This window comes from Panthera uncia, chromosome B4, assembly GCF_023721935.1.
Source record: "Panthera uncia isolate 11264 chromosome B4, Puncia_PCG_1.0, whole genome shotgun sequence".
Taxonomy (NCBI): domain Eukaryota; kingdom Metazoa; phylum Chordata; class Mammalia; order Carnivora; family Felidae; genus Panthera; species Panthera uncia.
Genome location: NC_064809.1, coordinates 12,206,354 through 12,227,750, shown reverse-complemented (window position 1 = coordinate 12,227,750; position 21,397 = coordinate 12,206,354). Strand labels below are relative to the sequence as shown.

Below are 21,397 nucleotides of genomic sequence, written 5' to 3'. Positions count from 1 at the left end.
AGCGCAGGGCGCCGGCAGCACCCGGCCCGCCGCGCCGCGCCCTCCCCGCCCCCAACTCGCTCCCCAACGGAAAGTTCGGCTCCGGCTGCGCGAGGCACAGAGCCCGGGAATGAGAAGGGGTCGGGGGGCGTGCTGAGGGGACCGGGCGGCGGCGGCGGCCAGGCGGGGGCAACTTCTCCCGGGAAAGCGCCTCTGCCGACCCCGCGAGCCGCAGCCCCCGAGTGGGCTCGAGGTGGTTTTTCCCTTGCCTCTGCCTCCCCCTGCGGATTCAAGACGCGGACCTTGGTCCTGGCGCTCCCGCTGCCGGGTGACAAGAGCCAGCGCCGCCGCCGCCGCCTCGGCCGCCGCTCCCTCCGCCCGCCGGCCGCCCCCCGGCCGCAGCCCCTGCCTCCTGCCTCCTGCCAGCACCATGGAGTTCTCCGAGAGGAAGAGGAGCAGGAAATCCCAGAGCTTCAAACTGGTGAGCCGAGGTAAGCGGCGGGCCGCGCCGGGCCGGGCGGGGGGCGTGCGGGCGGCGGAGGGAGGACTTGGCGCCGCGTAAACAGCCCCGCGCCCGGCCCGCCGCCCCGCGCCGCGGCCGCGCGTCCCACTCCGGGGGTCCGGGCTTCCGGGACCCCCGAGTCCCCTCCCGCGGTGGAGGGGGGGCCGCGGCCGCACACGCCGCGCGGCGGGCAAAGTTGTGCGGGGGGGAGGCAGGATGCTATTCAGCGTAAACAAGTCGGAGGGCACATCAGGAAATTAGCAAACAATGACACTTGGGGAGCCGAGAGCCTTCTTTGGTATTCCACTCCTGTGGCTAGGTTGGGGGGGTGGGGGAGAGCTGCCGCTCCGTCAGGCCGTGCACACACGAATCCCGACCAATGGTTGTGGGTTTGCTTTTTCTCCCCCCAAACAGAAGCAAAAAAGGTGGTGGTTCTGTTAAGAACCAGAAAGAAGCTCATGAGGTGCACGAGCCCAAAATGAGAATTGCTGACCTCCGGCGTCTTTTCCAGAGACGTTATTTGGGTTGGAAAGGTGTTTTGGAATAGATCACTTATCGGTCAGAAAAGTATCCTTAAAAAAAAAAAAAAAAAAATCCAGCCGGTTCCTGGCGATTTAACAGGTGTACATCACGGTCTTCGGGCTTAGGAATGTTTTATGGGGGAAGGGGAAAGTTGAGTCGTCTTGTCTGTGTTCAGTTACTTGTCAGAGCCTTCATTTTCCTGATAGGACTTTTTAAAAAACGCTGAGAACTTAAGAGCGGACATAAAAATATGTCTATCTAAATGCATTGTGTCGCCTTAAATTAGAGGCAGGTGACTTTTTTCGTCCTAATGTCCCGGGTCCCGATATTGAGTTGAGAACCACCTTGCTTAAATAATCTTCTTTGAATCAACTTGAGGTCAAAAGCAAACCACAGAACCTGTCCCCTTTTTCCTCTGTTGTTTTATCTAGCACTGGCATCAGAGTAGAGAGAGCACTGGCATCAGAGTAGAGAGAGCAAGGCGACCAACCTGGGGAAGTCACATGTGAGCTGATGAACATTAGAGGGCAATTCCAAGTAACAGAGCTTTTCAAGCTAAGCTGAGCTACCTATGATGTAGATTCAATAAAGCCTGTTTTCGGCAAGCCTGAAAATGGTTTGATTGTGGACATTTTGAAGATCGCCTCATACCTGTTTTCCCTGATTTAGTTCGGATACTGCTTCATGAAACAGGCCTGGCATAGTTTTACGTATTCAAAATATTTGGCTCGTCCCTCTGTTTCCGTGTTGATTACTCAGTCATTTGTACTTTAAAAATCTCCATATGTGACCAGCCTGTTGGTCTATTGATTCATTCGGGAAGGTAGGCTGCTTTCCTTATTTATGACCTCAGGGAACTTAACTACTCTATCTGAAAAGCGAGAGTGGTTTTGTAGACCTTGTCCTGTCAGGTCTCAAGCCACCAAAGAAAACAAAACAAAAAAGGAATAGCTTTTAAGAAGGAACCTCTATTTTCTTACCTAGACGATCCTACTTTTCAGAAATAGACCATTGGCAAGTACAGGAGCCTCTGTAGAAAAGAAAGAAGCTCTTAACGTACGGTATTTTAAAGTTTGCCTGACGAAGCAAGCTTTTCTTTTTCCTTTTTTTTTCTTTCTTTAAATTATGGGTCTGATTCTTCTCTCTGCTCTGCAGGTGCATTTTTAGAAAATAAACTATTGCATATTAAAGTGCCATAGCTGAATGCAAAAGATTCACTTGTGTGAAAGATGAGAATCTTGCTTTCTTATCTAAGCTATACTATGTTTGAAATAACAAATCAGTTTTTTCGTGTGTGCTTTCCTGTAAGCTGCTTAAAGGCTGGTATTTTTCTGGGTAAACTGAGAAAACAGAGTGTCGGGTTACCCTGAAGCATGCTGTTGATATACTGTACTCATGGAAATGGGTTGTGGAGATAATTTTGGAATCACCCCCGCCCTCCCGGCCTATGATTGGGCAAGGTTTTTCTTTTCCTTATAAACATGCTTGTCATTTGAAAGAAAAGAGGCCTAGTAATTGGCATCTGTGGGCCAAATTTACTGGGAAAACTATGTGATCAGCAAAGCCGTTTTCTAAAGTCAAAGTAATAGGTCAAGTTTGCGTACTTTTCAGAGTAAGCAAAGTTTTAGAGATTACTAAAGACTATGAATTCCGTGACTAACCGAGTTCTTGGAAATTATGTTTATAAATTAAAGTATAGATTATACATCTTCTCTATAACGAGAGTCTAGTCTTTATTGCTTATTCATATCTTGCTCGTCATTAGAATTGTAATTTTTGGTTGTTTTCTCATCCCAGATTATCACCATGAGGTATATAAGATCTCAGAATTCAGCAACGATGTTAATGGGGAGGCCAAAGAGACACAACCCATTTATTTAGGTAGGTTCCTATGTCAATTAATTTCTCAGCAAAACAGTGTGGCCATTTGCAATTAGGGGGAAGGGAAAAAAAAAAAGATTGTGCCAGAACGGGAAATGTCTGCCATTGCTTAATGTATGACATTCTTTTCAAGACCTTTTATTTTACAGATTGCCAATATATCCCTTATTAACATTGCTAAAAGTTGTAATTTCAGACATAAATGTTTATTAGTGTCTACACACAGTGCTAATTATCGCTCACTCCCAGAGCCAGATGCTGACTGAGCAGTTTTGTCGCTCTGTGCTCACCCCATTTCCATTGCATATTCGCTGGCATGCTTCACTGGCAATAGTTTGTGTAATTGGGGTATTACATCTTTGACATCTGGATAACAGAAATTCAATTTCCAGGAAGCCGCTATTTGTTTGGTTTTGCTTCTGCCTTGGGTGGGATAGAGGATTAATATGCTGTCTTATTATAATGTCCCTTCACCTCTGTGGCCTGGTTGCTAATCCTGCCATGACAAAATTAAATTAAATCTACAGTCAAAAAAGCGTAAGGAACATCAAAGTGCGATTGTCCGCCCAACCACCTCTTGAGAGCTCCAGCTCTCCCCTTCCTGGATTTGTGGGCATTTCACACCAATGTTTTTGGTCAGAGAGACTAGCCATGCTTTGTCTTTGCCATCCTCATTGCCAGCTCACCTCAGGGTCAAACGGAGCCAAAGCAGCGCCTGTGAGACCCATCGGACGAGTGTAGCCGCCTGGTGAATGAGCAGGTAGTCCAAAACATTGCCACTCTTTTCAAGTGCAGCGTTTGCTACAGATACCATACGTGAAGGACCTGGCATGTGCGGCTTGTCAGTTGCAGACCACGAACCAAAAATTAAACAACTTCAGATTTTGCCACTAAGAGTGCAGTCCCCCTTAAGTAAGAGCGGAGAGCAAATGGTGGCTTGTGGCTTCAGCCTTGCCCATCGTGAACACCTTCACCACCCCAGAAGTAGGTTGAGAGCGGGTGCCGCACAAGAAGGGAGCAGAAAGTGGGAGACCGTCGGGGCGAGAGTGATGAAAAGCCGAGGCCAGACTTGCCAGACCTCTGGTGAGAATTGAGAGCAGAAGGAAGTAGGATTGCTGTTCAGACCCAGTGTGAGGGGTACTGAAAAGCCGAACAACGTGAAAGCCAGATGGCGTAGTATTCTGTCACTGAGATCTCTCTTTTTTTGCTTTGAGGAAGAGAAAGGGTGGGTTGCCAAAGGACTGAGAAATCAAATGGATACTTGATGGAGGTAAAATAGGAGGGGAGTATCAGCACGTCTTACATATGCAACCACTGAAGGTGCCTAGATCTTTCCATCCTAGGGGAGAATATTACTGAGGCCAGCAACTACACTCACCACCTGTTCACTGTTAAGAGGACTAAAAACCAAAAAGTTAATAGTCAAGTGAAATGCTGTGACCCAGAAGGAGAATATTCTTGGATTGTACTCTCTTTAGTTCCTTAAACTTAATGAGTTGGAATTCTGTACTTTCCATTCCCTAACCTTATTGGTTGGAATTCTGTATCTAAGTACCACTCGACTTAGCCATTTGAAATGAGGAGTTTGCCTATTAGTAGAAAATCTACATTTATCGTCAAAATGTAACATCATGTCCTTGGTTCAGTTAACGTCCAACAAAGCAGGCCTTTTTCCCCCTTTGTGCTGTGTATTTGGAAAACAGTAATTCTGGGTGTGAGAACGTGGGGGATGAAGAAGAGGAAGATGCGAGTGGTCAGAATTCGGTAAACTGTACACTCTTGAAGGGGGCAGACATCGCTGCTTTCATTTTTCCCAGCTCGAGTCCAGGAAGATAAGAGAACATCAGCGAAAGACCAGGGTGGGGATCAGCTTTCCAAGTTACCGGGCAAGAAGGCCTCAGACATCAAGAGACAAAAGTTTGAACAGTGGAAACGTGTGCCTGGGTGACTTCTCAATCTTTCGCTCATCCTGCGAAAAGTGTGATATGGTTCCCAAAGACCAATTTTATTTTGTGATCTCTGGGTCCATTTTTTTTTTTTAAAGTGGAAAAGCAAATGAGAGCGATTGGAAATAGTTGCCGACAGCTTATGAACTTAAGAATTTGGTTGTTGATGATGTTATAAGACATAGGCATTAGGAGTTTGTAGGTACTCCTCTCAAAACATAGCTTTATATCATGTTTGTTTTTGTAAATTGCTAGAGTCTATCCATAACACTACTCGCTAGGGTGCAGATTTCTGTGTGAAGTTTCTGACGCCCAAGGGAGTTTGTTAGCAGGACAGCAGAAGAACTGTTTCACCTATAATGCAGTCCTAAAACGTGGCCCCGAGATGCTGTGTAGGATTTTCTGTGTTCAGACGTAGGTATAATCCCTAGGGCTATCTGCACCTATAAGATTAAAGTTCATATCTCCGGGAAGGGGAGCGCTCCAAGTTTTGGCAGAGTTCCCACATGAAATCTATTTCCCTGGAATATATTCAGGCTGTTGACTAAGGAAGCCCACGAGTGAGGCAGGGTAGCTCACTGGTGTGAATGGCTTGGCTGAGTGCTTTGCGACTCACACACACAGTATCAATGTGATAATAGGGCCAGACGAGGGTATTTTGCCCTGTGGACATTGATGTGGCCCAGCTGGCTGCGGTGGGCCTACAATAAAAATTTGAGCACCTGTTTGGAGAGGAACAGCAACTCGTTTTAATCAGTCCAACAGATGTCTTTTTTAAGAAAATACTGTGCACTCAGCACTTTTCTGGAACAGGGGTGGGAAATGGATAGGACCAAGACATTTGGGGAGATAGGACAAATTGAGAACACCATCAAGGAGCAGTATTCAATAATAATAACAGTTTGGACGCTTTGTGTGTGCACCAGTGTTGTGTTGAGTACCTCACATGAATTTTCTCATTTACTTCTCACGGCAAATCTGCCAGAGTCGTTATCATCCCTGTTTTGTACAGGAGACTTAGGTGTTTGATAGCCTGTCAGAGGCCTCTCAAGTAGCAAGTACCATAGCCGGGATCCCAGTGCACATCTCCGTGTGCTGGAAACACCCCACCGCATGCCTCTCTGTGTGAACGATGATTCATTGACAAATGTGATCCGTTAGGGCAACGAGCAAAAGCAGCGTTTGGAAGGGACGGATCAAACGCAAGGTCAAGCGGAGAGCTCTGGAAGGGCTGGACCTTGAACTTGCAGAAGATTTGGATAGGCAGAGGGGAGGTGAAGAAGGGGCTAAGTGTCACAAGACCCAGACGTTAAGTGAAGGTCACACATGTAGTTTAAAAAGTGTTTTCACATCTGTCATCCTGTGGTTTTTACAGTAGTCCTGTGAGGTCACTGGGGCACATGTTCTTAACTCCCATTACCTAGAGGAGGGAACTGAGGCCCAGAGTGAAGTGACTTGCTCATAAATAGTGGAACCTGGCAGAAACCCACGTCTTCTGTCCAAAGATTTCCCTCTGTCGTGTTGGGCCAGACAATTCAAGGATTATCAGGAGACCTTAGCTGGTAGCAAAGCACTTTTAACAAGTATTTTAATGAGACAGTGAGTTTATTACTCATAGCTTTAAAGGAAACATTTAATGAAATCTCTTTTTATACATTGGATTTTCTTTTGGATTTACCATTATAATATATAAATTTGAAACATGTCTGTTTTTCAGGTGTTCACTCTCTTTCATTTAGTCATTCAACAAATATTTATTGAGCTCCAATTGTGGGGTCACATTGTGGAGTGCCCTGGCCCTCTTGGTCCTCTTCTGGTTCTTTCCTTTGTTTGTTTTTTGTTTGTTTGTTTGTTTGTTTGTTTTTGTTGTTGTTGTTGTTGTTGTTGTTGTTCCTTTTGACACTAAGTTATACAGCTTTCAGAAGATGAACCACAGGGTATAGTAGCCATGCCAGATGAGCACGGTCAAGATCTCTGAATTTTTTAAATGTTTATTTTATTTATTTTGAGAGAGAGAGAGTGAGCAAGCAGGGGAGGGGCAGAGAGAGAGGGACAGAATTCCAAGCTCACAGCACAGAGCCCGACACGGGGCTCAAACTCATGAACTGTGAGATCATGACCTGAGCCAAAATCAAGTCAGACACTTAACCGACTGAGCCACCCAGGTGCCCCTGAGATCTCTGAATTTTTAAATCTTTTTTTCAGTGACTTTGTTGATAACAGCTGCCCCCACCAGGGTCCCCAGTCTTTTCAAAGGTGACACACTCGAACAATCCCTACCCACTTTTCCAGGTTAGGGAGTTAGCCTCTAATGACAATGGGAGTCGTTAGAGCCCTGGAGAAGTGAGCAGGTGCATGTGTGAAATGGGGGGGGGGGGCCGGCCTGGGTCCCACCTGGGTCCTGTTTCTTTCCAACAGGGAGGGGGGCCCCGATGTTTACCTCACCTGTGGCTAGAGTTGCATGAGTGAGAAACAACCTCAAATGAAATGAAGGGCCCAGCGGACCTGAGTGTTTCTTGGGGTTAGAAATAGAGCCGATAACAGCAGGTATCATTTTCGGAGAGGCTGCTGCGTGCAGGGCACTATGCTAAGAACTTGGCGTGTAATCGCAGGGCGCCATGCAACATGCCCCACGTCTGCGGGACTCCACACAGCTTTTAGGGTGCCCTTGCCACCACGTGTAAGTGGTTTCTAAGGCTTCCTACAGCACTAAAAGTAGATCTGCTTATCCTTATCCTGTAGGTGCACAAACGGCTTCACAAATCCAAGCAAAGTCAAAGCTGAGAGAGCCTCTGAGGCTCTTGACCACCGACGGCTCCCTTGAATATGAGCGCACGTGTGAGTGTGCTTCTGTACCCATAGGCGCAGCGGTAGACCGCTTCGATGCTACTCGCTGCCTAAAGATCGGGAGGCGTCTGCAGTCAGGCCCGTCACACTCTTGGATTGGTCATTTAGCCAACATCACAACCACAGTGTGAGGCAGGTGTTCCATCCGTCATTCAGACAGGAAGCCGAGCTCGGAGGTGAAAGTGACTCACGCGAGGTTATACCGTAGTTAGTAGTTGAGCGTGCTTTAAAACCCGGGTTCCTGATGTCCAGCTCTGCCCTCTCTCGCCACGTGGGGGCTGCCTGCGGTACTGCCTACCTGTGCCGTTCTGCCCACACGGGCTCATCTTAGTGTGTGACTGCTCATCCTCTCCCCGCCACCCCCCCGCCACCGACAGAGTGGGGCTCAAGACATGAGAGGGGGCACCGTCGGTAGAAGGGAGGGGTGGGCAGAGCCTGGGACCCGCTTGGGAAGAAAGGAAGTAAACTTGGTTGAACATCTGCTGTACGCTGGGCACTTTCCCAAACTGGAGAAGTATTGTTATTTCCATTTTTAAATGAAAAATACAGGCCTTTGGAAATGTCAGTTTGCTCAAGGTCAGAGAGTTCGCAGACGAGAGCTTGGCCGTGGACCTGGCTCCCGCGGTATTTCTGCTCTGCGGTGTGGTCTCTGAGAAAGCCGGGGCCCCTCGCCTCCTCCTTCTGCTGTTCGCTCTCTGCTTCTAGCTCACCTTTCCAGTCTTTTCTCCCTCTTCTTCCTACTGAAAACTTTGGCCTGCGTCAGACTGGTCTCTTAGCATTAACTTCCTGGGGCGCCTTTCCCTGTCTGTGTGTGGGCTCTTCACCATCCCTTCCCTTCCAGGCCCTCCCACGTGTTAGCCCGTTTCCAGACCCCATCTATCACCAGCCTATCGCCTATCGGTTTCTGAAGCCCAATTCCAACATTACCTAGGCCTGGAGGCCTTCTCAGTTCGTATAGCACAATAGAGAGAACTCAGGTTTGAAGTCAGAAAACCTTGGTTTGAATCTCAGGCTAACGGTTAATAGCACCTTGCACGAAACTCTTGAGAGGCTTTCTTTCTCTTCCATAGTTGAATAGGAATGTTGGCCCTGACTTCCCCAGCAGGCTCCCCTTCAGCATCTTGGAAATCCTATATGATAAAACACTTTTTCAGAGTAGAAAATGGTGTATTCTTATTTTTATTATCCCCTTCTCCTGAAATAGAAGTTCTGTTCTTCTGAACACCTTAGCACTAAATAATAACGTCATCTAGCATTTGCCACGTACTGCCTAATACTCGTTTTGTACACAGCTTTATGGCGCTCCAGGTCAACCTGCAGACACCCCTGTCGCCCCCAAACCTGAACAGTTACCACACTGAATTGTGGTTGTTTATTTGCACTGTCTCTCCTCATGTAAATTGTAAGATGACAGAGCAAGGGTGACGTGGATTCTTTTTTGTATCCTTTGAAGCACCCAGCACGGTGTTGTGTTCATAATAGGAACCCAGATGACAGGTACTCAAGTATCTAAACGTGTGAGTATGTTGGACAATGTCGTACAGAACTCTGAAGACTTGCTTTAAAATATATCACTGTGGGGGCGCCAAGAGTCGGTTAAGCATCCGACTCTTGATATTGGCTCAGGTCGTGATCTCATGGTTTGTGAGATCGAGCCCTGAGTCGAGCTCTGTGCTGACAGCAGGGAGCCTGCTTGGGATTCTCTCTTTCCCTCTCTCTGCCCCTCCTCCGCTCATGTTTGCTCATGCTCTCTTTCTCTCTCTTATTTATTCAAAAGAAATAAGTAAACTTTAAAATATATATACACACACCACACTGTTGAGATTTTGGAGACATTTAGCGAGCCAAACTAAAATATTCCTCATTTAACCAGAAGAATCTTTTATCATACATTAAAGCAGCAGGGAAACTTGGGACTTCTGATGTTGATGTGTGAGATAGAACTTGAAATCTTTTTGTTTTCCTTCACATCTAGAAAAGACCAAAAAGGAGAGGACCTCACCTAGGAAAGCCAGCGACATGTTAAAAACCAAAACTGAAAAATAGTATATGCTCTGCTGGCTCGGTATTGTGCCGTAACGTGGGCACAGCTTTCTAGAGGCGCTTGAGATAGTATTGACCTGCTTATCAACTGACTTTGGCAGGTCTGGTTGTCCAGCTCTGTGGGAAGCAAGTTTACCGACCTAAGTTTCAGAAAAATAGCAAGCTGTGCATTCAGCAACAGGCTTGTCCCGCTATGAGGGAACACTCAAGCCGGGCCTGCTCCCCTAGGCCCGTGTCTTGAGAAAAAGTTGCCTGTTTCTGTTTCCCATCAAGACTTGGTTTGGTTCAGGAGTGAGCGAAATGCGTGATACGTTTTGATGGTTTGCTGTTCCTACTCTGATCGTGACCAAATCATTAAAAAAAAAAAAACAAAAAACCACAAAACAAAAAACCCTCCACGAAGGACAGACTCTAAGGAGATGTATTAACAATTTAGCCTCTCTGGTTCCCATGGGAATATGGATTTTTACTTTTGGAAGAGAATAACATGGCTATCTATAAGATAAAATAAAGATTTTGGAACAGTGTGTTTTGCATCTCCAAGTTAAAAATAGACCTAGGACATTTACAAAGCAACTCTGTTATTCTTACAAGTCACAGATTACTGGAGAGAACGCCACCTAGACTGGAATGTGCGTGCAGAAGCAGGGGGTGGTGGGCCAGGAGGGAGCAGACGCCCACGCCGGCAGGGATTCGCCCAGGGGCCCCGTGCGGCTCCAGGGCCTGCCTGCCTGAACCTCTTCACTGTCTGTGGCTTCCTAGTTAGGACTGAGACTCCTAGGCCTGACGGATGAGACTTTGCACGAACTGCCACCTGCCTCCTCGGGGCTCGCGGCTGAGGCTTTCCTTCCACCTCCCAGGCTTCGGCCACACCACACCACTTTCGTCCGTGCAGCAGGATTCTGTCCTTGCCTTTGAGGCCAGGCACTTAGTCACCCGGGTGGCTGCACATACCACCTCCTCTGCTTGGAATTTCACACTTGGACCATCCTCCCTCTTCTGTCCGTGGCTCTCTCTTATCGCTGAAGACTCCCAAGTGGATGCAGCTTCCTCCAGGCAGCCTTCCCTGATTCCCCTCACTTCTCCTTCCACAGCATCCAGGGCTGGGTGCTATCACAGCAAAGCCAGTTTGCTTTTCTCTCTCTCTCTCTCTCTCTCTCTCTCTCTCTCTTTCTCTCTTTTTCTCTCTTTTTCTCTCTTTTTCTCTCTTTTTCTCTCTCTCTCTCTCTCTCCCCGCACTGGGGTGTCAACTCCCTGAGAATCATCTATGTGTCCCCACTGTCCAGCCCCACGATGGTCCCATAAGTACATGCTCAGGGAGTGAATAAGATGTCCACTTTAAATTCAAAATAAAGTGGGGGCGCCTGGGTGGCTCACTCGGTTGAGTGTCCGACTTCAGCTCAGGTCATGATCTTGCAGTCTCTGAGTTTGAGCCCCACGTTGGGCTCTGTGCTGACAGCTCAGAGCCTGGAGCCTGCTTCGGATTCTGTGTCTCCTTCTCTCTCTGCCTCTCTCCCACTCATGCTCTGTCTCTCTCTCTCTCTCTCTCTCAAAAATAAACACTAAAAAAAAATTTTTTTTAAAGAAATAAATAAAGTGGTGGAATCAGCCATTTTGAAACTTTATTACCCAACTCTTTTACCTCTAAGTCCTGCCCTGGCTTCAAAGGGTGAACATTTACACATCCTTCTTCGTACCTAACTGGACCTCACATACCAGGCGTAAAATTTGTCAGCACTGACTATCGAAGCTATATTTTTCATTTGTTTTTTTTTCTTTTTTATTAGGTTAATGGCAGGTCCCCCTCTTCAAGTTTAACCCCAAAAGAGGATGCACCACTGTGCCTTTGTGTGTATTCCAGCCCCTGGCCTCCAGGGCCTTGCATATAACACCGCGCTATGCGGGCATCTCTGGATACGGCCGCACATGGGCCTGGCGTCTGCCCTTCTGGGCTCTGCCGGGAACAGTGTTTGCCACCCGGGCTGTTTGAGCCTTCATTGCTCAAGTCTCATCTTGAATTCCTGCAGGCAAGGCTCCATTCACCGTGTTCCTGGTGCCCGGTACCTGACACGGAGTAGATTCACAACAACGATTTCTGAATAAATGAAGGAGTCCCATGTTTGGAACATGTTAAAAATGTAGTTATCATCTGATGTGAGCGGGACAGTCTGTTGAGGGGAGACCGTCTTCTTGTGCAGGACTGTCCCACATGTTACAAGAGGTCTGAGTGTGGGCGGCACAAATGTACATGGATGTCAGGAGCAACCCCCCCCCGCCAGCCATTGTGACCATCAGAAATGCCCCCTACACATGTGAGTTACAGCATCGTCTTCTGCAGTCCACAGTTGTGGGGTCAGTTAGCTTTGAGCCGAGAAAAACGATTGCATTGCTATAGGCTGGACGCCCTTCCCTCCCCAGCTGTCTCCCAGATGCCCTTGTGAAGGGGCAGAAACGAGGGGCTGGGGTGGACCCAGTCAGCCACATCACCATACCCAGAGCGAGCACATCCATTCACGGCCAGGTTCCTGAGCCTCCTTTCTATGCAAAGGACAGCTTCTTACATGCGTACTCGATCATATATTTTAAAATCATTAAGAAGTTTAGACAGATTTCCTTTCAGCATTGCAGACAATGAGTATCCTTGTAAATAAGAATCCATAAAATTGTTTTCTTAGTTTTGCATTTTTTTTCAAGCACGTACAAATATACTATACCATTTGAACTGCAAGGGTTTTACAATGTTTTTTTTACTCAGAAATCAAATTTTATATCTGAAAGGTTAATGGAGAAAACTAATTATGCGATCTGGTAACCAAATGTGTGATGAGACATTTGTCTCTGTAATTAACAGCAAGGAACTTTTATAGTTTCATAAAATCGAATGGTACATGGAGTGTTCTGTGAGCATTTGTTTGGATGAGGTGTCCAACACAGAGATGTTTATGGATGATATAAAGTTGAACTGAAATGTAATGCAGGTGTCTGTACATCTCACGGCATTTCTCATTGTTGAAATGGAAGCCGGAAGATTAATAACTTTACTTTGTCATGATAAAATAAGTAATGTGTTCTTGGAACAGTGGTACGGTACATAAGTTACTCAGTAATTCCAAGAATTTATTCTGTTCCAGGAATAATATCCTTAACAATTTATTTTTACAGAAAAAGTTGATGCCACATAATAGCCTCTGAAGTTGCTTGTATGGCTAATGGAATTATATCTCAAATATGACTTTACACCTCCAGAGAAAATGTAAAGAACCCCACAAAAATGCAAGGTTAAGGTACAAGCTAAAAGTTAAAAAGTCAGGAGATGCAAAAGTTAAGGTTCTTCCGTTAACGTTAACTCATTCTCATTGCACATATATAATTTTTTCAATTACTAGCAAGACTTTAACGGGTCCCTTAATAAGCCTTGTGTGAAATACGGTTGGAAAGTAGTTGTTGCAGGTGTGTTTGCCTTAACCACTCTACAGGAGAGGGCCTGGGGCCTTGAGCAACACAGACGGGCCCAGAGCTGATTCGTCTTCCTCTGGTCTACTTTGGTCATGTGGGCAAGCAACTTACTCTCATCCTTTGCTAAATGGGGGAAATGAGTCGCTGTCTGTCATCTCTGGTGAGCTAGGAAGACGACGAGGATGAGATATGTGCCTTTGGGAAAGCTTTCAGAAGAAGGCACGATTGAATTTAGGCACCAAGTGTTTGCCTCTGTTTGCCAGCCCTACACCCTGGAAACGAGAATCTCTTTCCAGGATGTCACAGATTTGGTTTACGTCTTACCCATCGTCAGTAGTGTTTTTTCAGCCTATCCCAACTTCTTGGCATAACTGATGCTTAGAATTTACTGAATTCTTGTATTTGTTTTGTAGGTCTTTATCGAGTGGCCATTAGGGCCAGGCTAAGAGATTTTAAAGCTCAGGAGGTAGCGACCAGGGGGATGAAGGGTTCTATGGGAACATAAAGAGGGGCCTCACCAGGCCCGGGGGGGTTAGAGACTATGATCCTTGAGGAGATGACATTTCAGTAGGAGATGGGGCTGAGGAGGTATGAAGGCCAGGAAGTGAGTGCTTCCAGACTTTCCTTCCAGCTAAAGCAGAGGGCCTCTGGCTTTCCATTACACCCACCAGCTGGGTTGGTATTTAATTGTCCTGAAGTGAGGCCTGGGCACTGGTCCTTTTAGAAAGTTGTCTAATGTGCATGCAGCCACACCCAAGAGCCACCAGTTTAGAATAAGGGGGGTGGGGGGAGTAGGGAACATGGCAAGGGATAAGGTGGAGAAGTGGGCAAGGAAGGCCAGATGCAGAGCCGGGCTGCATCGGAGGTGGTTGGCATTCCACGGAGCTGTGTCGCGTGATGAGGTTTGTGTGTTTGGAGATCGCCCTGGCTTCGGGGTGAAGAGGGTTTGGAGGGAGGGGCGCAACACTGGAGGCTTTTGGCAGTAGCCCCATCAAGTGATAATGGAAGCGGGGGGCGGGCGGTGGGTGTGGAGAGAAAGGAGAGGGTTCAGAAGTGATTTGGAAGTCACAATAATCAGGACTGTGTGATTAATTGGCTTTGGGAGGGTGAGGGGAGAGAGGAGCCCCAACTTTCTGGCTTGTACAGCAGGGTGGATGCTGTTGGTAAGGCTCGGGGATGGTCATCACTAAACACAGTTTGGGGGCATGACGCTAAGGTTGCTTTTGAAATGCACGAGTGGGGCTATTAGGTACGTGGGTCTGGAGCCCTGAAGTGGGAGCAGGGCTGGCGTCCTCACATACAGATGGTCGCTGGGGCCAGGAGAGAGGATCGGGGGACCCAGAAGGTGTGTGGGGAGTGAGAAGGCTGTTCGGGCAGCATCCTGAAAACGTGCGACATTTAAGGCAGTGCTTTTCACACCAGCGGTTGTGACCCGTAAATGGGTCAGGAGATCAATCTAGCAGATTGTCACCCGCATGAGCAATGGTGGTAATAATAATAATAACAAAGACAGAGTGGAAAAGAAAATGCCAGAATGCATTGCATGCAGGAAGGATAAATTCGTGAAACTTTTTAGTTATATATGTAGTATACGTGTGTGTGTGTGTGTGTGTGTGTGTGTGTGTGTGTGTGAAATCGTCATGAAAAATATATTTCTTGCTGTGAACTATGGTCAAAAAGGTGTGGAACCCATTGACCTAAGCTGCGTTTGTCTTACCCCTAGAGAGTTGTCTTTAGTCTGACTCAGGAAAGACTGCCAGTCTCTAAGTGCTTTTGGACCCAGAGTTATCAGAGTTCCCTGAAATCCTTGGAAGAAAAAGGTGCTATGAATGTGACCCATTCTTCATTGTCAGTAACACCATTTACATTGAAGATGAAACCGTACAATGGCATGTATATTTAACTTGGAATATATTTTTAAATGTATTTATTTTGAGAGAGAGAGAGCACGAATAGGGGAGGGGCAGAGAGAGAGAGACAGAGAGAGACAGAGAGAATCCCAATCCCTGACACGGGGCTCGATCCCACGAACCATGAGATCATGACCTGAGCCGAAATCAAGAGTCGACGCTCAACCACCTGAGCCACCCAGGCGCCCTTAACTTGGAAAATTTAAAAATTTTAAGTGGCTGAAGAAATGTAATACAGCGAGTACTTAATCAAGTTCATACTTAGCTGACCCAAGATGTAGATATGCAAATTAACAGCTCAGTTAGGGGAGATTTGCACCTCTGTATAGCATTCTTCTAGAAGTTTTCTGTGCAGGAGGGCAGAGGGTCAGCATTTCAAGTTATAACGAGAAGGATCGTCTCTTTCCAGGCAGTGAGTTATGAACATTTTCTCTCTTACTGAATGAAGACAAGACGTTGGTTATACTACCAGAGGCATATGGGAGCTGCTCTTAACCTACAGTCTTGTATTTTACCTATGTGAATTACCGGCATTCGAAGACTTTTGCTATATGTTTCACAGAATCATGAACGTAAATAAATTCTTACTTCATGTCTTCTAAGTGTTGATATGTGGCTTTGGTAGAAGTAACAGGATTCACGTGAACCATGCTGCCAAAGTAAAAGGAAATATCTGAGCCTTATTAGTTAGAAACAGCGCAACTAGGTTGGAATCCGCGGATCGTTTGGGGCCGTGATTTCACTGTTTCTACCACGTGTGTTAACATAGCTGGGTGGTTAAGATGCCAGCTGGTTCAGACAGCACGGAGTGTGTGTCCTGACCGCTTCCTGGATACCACGCAGCTGGACTGTTGTGTGAATGGCCTGCGTCCTGCCCGTCAGCCCGTTCCTTGAGCGCCTCCGGAGAGTAGCTCGAGGACCTTGGAGCCTGACCCACCTGGTGTAACTCTCCAGTCTCAAAGTCCCTGTTTCCTCCTGGGGGGAATGTGTTCAGCAGCATTTGAACCTCTTAGTTTGTTATCAGGATTAAAAATTGGCAGAGCGTTTGCCAGAGGGCCTGGTACATAGTGAGTGCTCTGTAAATGGTGGCTGTAACACTTTTACCCCTGCCTGCTGCCAAATTACTTTTTAAAAAAAACACACGGCTTGGGGTGCCTGGCTGGCTCAGTCGGAAGAGCACGGGACTGTTGATCTCGGGGCTCATGAGCTGGAACCCCGCGTCAGGTATAGAGATTACTTAAATAAATAAATAAACTTAAAGAGTAAAAACATAAAAAATAAATAAATAAAATAATAAAAACAAAAAATGCACGGCTTCTACGAGCTTCAACAGAAGGTAATCTTAGGCCTGTACACCAAGGGTTGCAAAACAGACCACACCCAGCACCGTCTTTCCTTTGACTTGCTGTCACTGCTCTCCCTAGCCACCTATCTATCACTCGTTCCCGTCCAACTTCGTCTTTCCTGGGTGACATTACAGAAGATGTTTTTGCGTCCAGTGCCACAGGGAGAAGATTGTACATAATTCTTTTAGGTCATCTTTTTCTTCCAAAAAAAAAATAATTTTTTTTTGTTTTTTTAAGTTTTATTTATTTATTTTTTGAGAGAGAGAGAGAGAGCACAAGCGAACACAGGGGAGGGGCAGAGAGAGGGAGAGAGAGAGAGAGAGAGAGAGAGAATTCCAAGCAGGCTCCACCCCCAGCACAGAACCCAGCGAGGGGCTCCATCTCACAATCATGAGACCATGTCCTGAGCTGAAATCAAGAGGCAGACGCTTAACGGACTGCGCCGCCCAGTTGCCCCTCAGAACCACTCTTAAAGTTAAAATTTATAAAGGTGCAAATGAGGTATAAAGTAAAAAGGAAAGCATCCTGTCCCTTTCATACTCTCCAGTAACAACCATTGTTAACAATAGAGGGGTGTGTGTGTGTGTGTGTGTTACGAAGAAAGAAATATGGGATCGTGCTATGTAATATAAGGCTTTGTAACTTTTTTACATAACTGAGTCCCCATTTATTCCACAACAATCGAGTGGCTAGTTTGAGGCAGGCAGTAGACCCTAGTTGTAAAGTAGTGAAGGAAGTCACTGTGATGTCAGCCATCATGAGTTTACAGTTTGTCTGGCAAGTAACCTCTAAATGACTATAAAAGGGTCATTTCATTCTTTATAGATACGTAAACATACACCATAATTTCATTATACCAACATGCCATGATTCATTTATCTAGTACTCCATTGATAAATGTTTGGACTGTTCCCAGCGTTTCACCAGTAGGATGCTGCTGCAGTGAATAGCCTTGTACTTGTGTCCTTGGTACTTGTTGGGATGTCTCTGTAGGATAAATTCCTGGAAGCTGAATTGCTGAACTTCCCTCCAGAAAAAGGTCCCTACCAACAGCATATGAGAGTGACTGTAACTCTATCCCTTCACCAAAAAAATGGGTTTTATGAATCTATAGCCTTTGCCAAATTAATAGACAAATAATTTCGCAGTATTTAATTTCCATTATACTAATAATTATGGAGATAAAGGAATTTAAACTATTTCTCTTGTGAATTACATGTTCGTGTCCTTTGCCTTGTTTTTTATTCTTAGTATTTGTCTTCCTCGTTGATTCACAAGACCTCTCCCTTGTATTTGGGATTTTAACTCTTTGGCTCAGTTACTCTTGAACATTGCTTAGAGTGGTGGCTTCTGACCTACTCACTTCATGATGGCTAGAATTACTTATCCAAGGAATATTCAGTTGGGCAGCCACGTTATATTTATTATAAAATTTTATTTTCCGTGATATAAGAACATTCGGGGAGAAAGAAGCAGGCCCACTCTTTGAATTGGTCGAGGAACTTCAGCTTTGTTACATATCACTGTTTCATGGAAAACCTTTGTTGACTTTCTGTCATTTGCAGGATAAAGTAAAAGCATCCAAGGCCCTTCTGTTGTTCACTCTACCCACTCAGTGCCTTAGCTCCAAGTTAGCTTATTTACCATTGCCCATTGTGTTTTTCTCTGCCTTTAGACTTGGTTCAATGCTTTTCCAACTCTTTTCTCTTCCCAAAAGTGCCCGTGGAAATGCTGGTCATCTTTAACTGACCACCTCACATCTCACCGTCTTCGTGAAACTGGCCATAATCCTCTCAGTTTAAAATGATCTCTTCCTTTCAGGGCACCTGGGTGGCTCAGTCAGCTAAGTGTCTGACTCTTGATTTTGGCTCAGGTCATGATTTTGCAGTCTGTGAGTTCAAGCCCCACATAGGGCTCTGGGATGATGTTGTGGAACCTGCTTGAGATTCATATTCTCTCTCTCTCTCTCTCTCTCTCTGAAAGAAATAAACATTAAAAAAATCTCTTCCTCCCAATTCCTGAACACTTGTCATTTACACAACGTCCAAGGCATTTATCACACATCCTCTTGATTTTGTCTGTTTTGTCAGTTCAGTCACAGACACTATAGATGTACTCCTAGAAAGTGTAGCTGGGGCCATTCAAAAGCCTGACTGAAAAAGCTAAGCCCTTTGCCTTCTGTAATGGGCCAGCCGCTCCTCCCGCTGGCCAGTGCATTTTCAACTTCAGACTGTAACTGGGACCCGGTGGTGTTCCACGGGCTGCGGGAATCTGCACATCTTGGTGGGTGGAGAGCAAAGTATAATACTGGCATTTATTTTTTAAGGTAAAACATGAAGACATCAAAGAAGATTGTTCCCTTGGGGACTTTGCCCTCGAACTGCTTGTAGGTGTTTATTCTCCTTGTAGGTGTTCTTTGAGGACACCTTTGAGAAGCAGCTTGACAGCCCATTTTTTACAGCTTTCCAATGGATTCTGTTTTTTTGAAGTATGGTTGACATACAACATTATGTTAGTTTCAGGTGTACCACCATAGCGAGCTGACAACTGGGTACGTGACTCAGGGTTCACCCTGGTAAACGTAGTCCCCATCTGTCACCCGACAGTATTATTGACTCTGTTCCCTAGGCTGTACTTTCATGACCGGACATTTGTACCTCTTTTGTTATGTTGATTTATTTTTGAGAGAGAGAGACAAAGACAGAGAGAGTGGGGGAGGGGCAGAGAGAGGAGGCTCCAAAGCGGGCTCTGGGATGCAGGGCTCGAACTCGCCAGCGGAGGGATCATGACCTGAGCCAAAGTCCAGACGCTTAACTGACTGAGCCACCCAGGTGCCCCTGGATGTTTGTACCTCTTAATCCCCTTTACCTGTGTCTCCCAACTCCCCTCCTCTCTGGCAACCACCAGTTCTGTGTGTTTAAGAGTGTGTTTCAGTTTTGTTTGTGTTATATGTGTCCCACATAGAAGTGAAATCATGTGCTATCTATCTTTCTCTGACTTCTTTCACTTAACATGATACCCTCTGGGTCCATCCGTGTTGATGCCAACAGCACGATCTCATTCTTTTTTATGGCCCATTTTGAATCTCGAGTCCTTGATTCATTTCCTGGTGTGTCTTTGCTCGTTTGGCCTTTAATAGGCGTCTCGAGCTCTTTTTGCTTTGAAGGCCTATTGTCCAGCTCAGATCCATGGCATTCTCTCTTGGTGCTTGTCCTGGCCTCACATGCTCAGCCTTGGACAGAAAGAGCTCCAGCCTCCCACCCTGGCAGCAGGTGTTTGCACTGGGTAAGCCTGCCATTCATCAGCAGAGGGACATCATACCCTTAGAACTGCCCGTACAGTCCTATGTCTCCACTGCTGGACTGTGCACTCCTCAAGGGGAGAGACTGTAGCTTATACTTCTCTTCCTCTTTTTACGCACACAGTGTCTCATATTCAGTAGTACAATAAATATTTATTGAATGGATGAATGAACCTGATGTTATCTAAACAGACTTGAAAGGAACTCAGTTGCCCTTTAAATGAGAATGCTGTGTATACACTGAGCTGCTAAATTATTTTCCACCTGTAACTTCCAGTTTAACAGGGTCCTCGAACCTGTGCCAACATGTGCACAGTTGAGATACTTCTTATCATAGTATTTGATTCAACCAGTTACATGATTCCGTAGCCACTCTTTGCCTCTTTCCATCTCGGTGGCATTTAGAATATGTTGTGTGCTGCCCTTGGAGTTCCTGAATGCACTCCAGGGACTGGCTCAGGAATGTGGGTTCTGGCACGCTCTCCTCCACACGCTTTGCCCTGCTTTATTTATTGGGGTTTCGCTGAAGGTTGCATTAGAGAAAAGGACGCCCTTGGAAACCAGTGCTCTGTTCTATAAACTAATGCATTTTCAGACCATTTTTGCTGAGTTAGAATCTCAGCCTTGCGTGTCCCTTGTAAACATGGCTCTTGTCCCTGAGGGTGGCCAGGTGGGACCTTGATAGCATCTGCACGTCAGTATGGCCTTGGGAGGAGGGTGCCAACCTCAGGCCTCAGAGCACAGAGTCTGCTTCACATTCCTTCACTCTGAGCCCCGTTCGTCGTTCGTCGAGAGCTGTAGTGCTGGCGGGAAGGACCCTGTCCCCACTTCCTGCTCTTTTCTTTCTGTCACCGCCGTCATCTTGCCGGCGGTGGGCGCGTCTTTTCTACCACATGGCTGCGTGCTGCTTCTACTAGGATTTGAGAGGAGATGTTTAGACTGTCTAGTACAAAGCCTGACCCCCTTAGTATTTCTCAACCGATGCCCTCAACTTTCTCCTACTTTAACATGTCGTTACCTGAAAAACGCAAAGCATTGTTTGAAAGCATTCTTCTTTGTAAGTATATTCAACGCCGTGCAACCACCACCACTGTTTCCAGAACTTTTTCGTCATCCCAGAGAGAAAAGTATTCTTGTCACTGCCGGGGCACGTGTTCTCGGACGCTGCTCTGCTGTGTTGTTGGTGTTTACGGACTGACTGCGGGGGTCCTTTAAGACCATGTGTTGCCCAGTCTCCTGGGATGAAGAACTGTGTCCCTCCCCCACACCGACCCATAGTAGAGGTGAAGACCAGTCACCCAGTAACCATAAACTTATTTCTCGGTGAAACACCCAACTTGTGTAGCCTGTCCTCGTCCCTTGAATCTTTCCTGTTGACTTTTCACGATTTCCTAAAGATTCTCGACGGCCTCTTTAAAACAGTACAGAACTGGACACGATACTGTAATGAAAGTCGACCGGTACTGAATACGGTGGGAAAAGTGCCCCTCGGTTCGGTTCGTGAAGATTCTGTCCTGTTGCGGCACGTGACCGGGTGTGGCACCTTGGCGGTGGACTGGATGTCGGGGGGGGTGGCGGGGTGGGTTGGAGGTGACTCAGTTCTGACCAAGGCGACTGCCGCTTGCCCCGTGGTAGGGAGCCCAGGAGGGATGGGGTGACCCACT

The 21,397-nt window shown here is 46.5% G+C and overlaps 2 protein-coding genes across 10 annotated transcripts in view; one reads left to right on the top strand and one right to left on the bottom strand.

The window, feature by feature from the left end:
- Positions 1-21,397, bottom strand: part of PRPF18 (pre-mRNA processing factor 18) — a 232,731-nt gene that overhangs the window by 102,112 nt on the left and 109,222 nt on the right. The window lies entirely within an intron of this gene.
- The window catches only part of BEND7 (BEN domain containing 7), a 76,003-nt gene continuing 54,613 nt past the window's right edge, over positions 8-21,397 (top strand). For 2 of the 8 annotated variants that reach the window (XM_049624615.1, XM_049624614.1), the window contains exons 1-2: positions 9-470; positions 2,801-2,884. In XM_049624615.1, coding sequence (XP_049480572.1) covers positions 410-470; positions 2,801-2,884 — 145 coding nt within the window. In that variant the 5' untranslated portion in view covers positions 9-409. Of the gene's footprint in view, positions 471-2,800; positions 2,885-21,397 lie in introns of all 8 variants that reach the window. The other 6 variants (XM_049624617.1, XM_049624616.1, XM_049624619.1 and 3 more) reach the window with 5 other exon arrangements.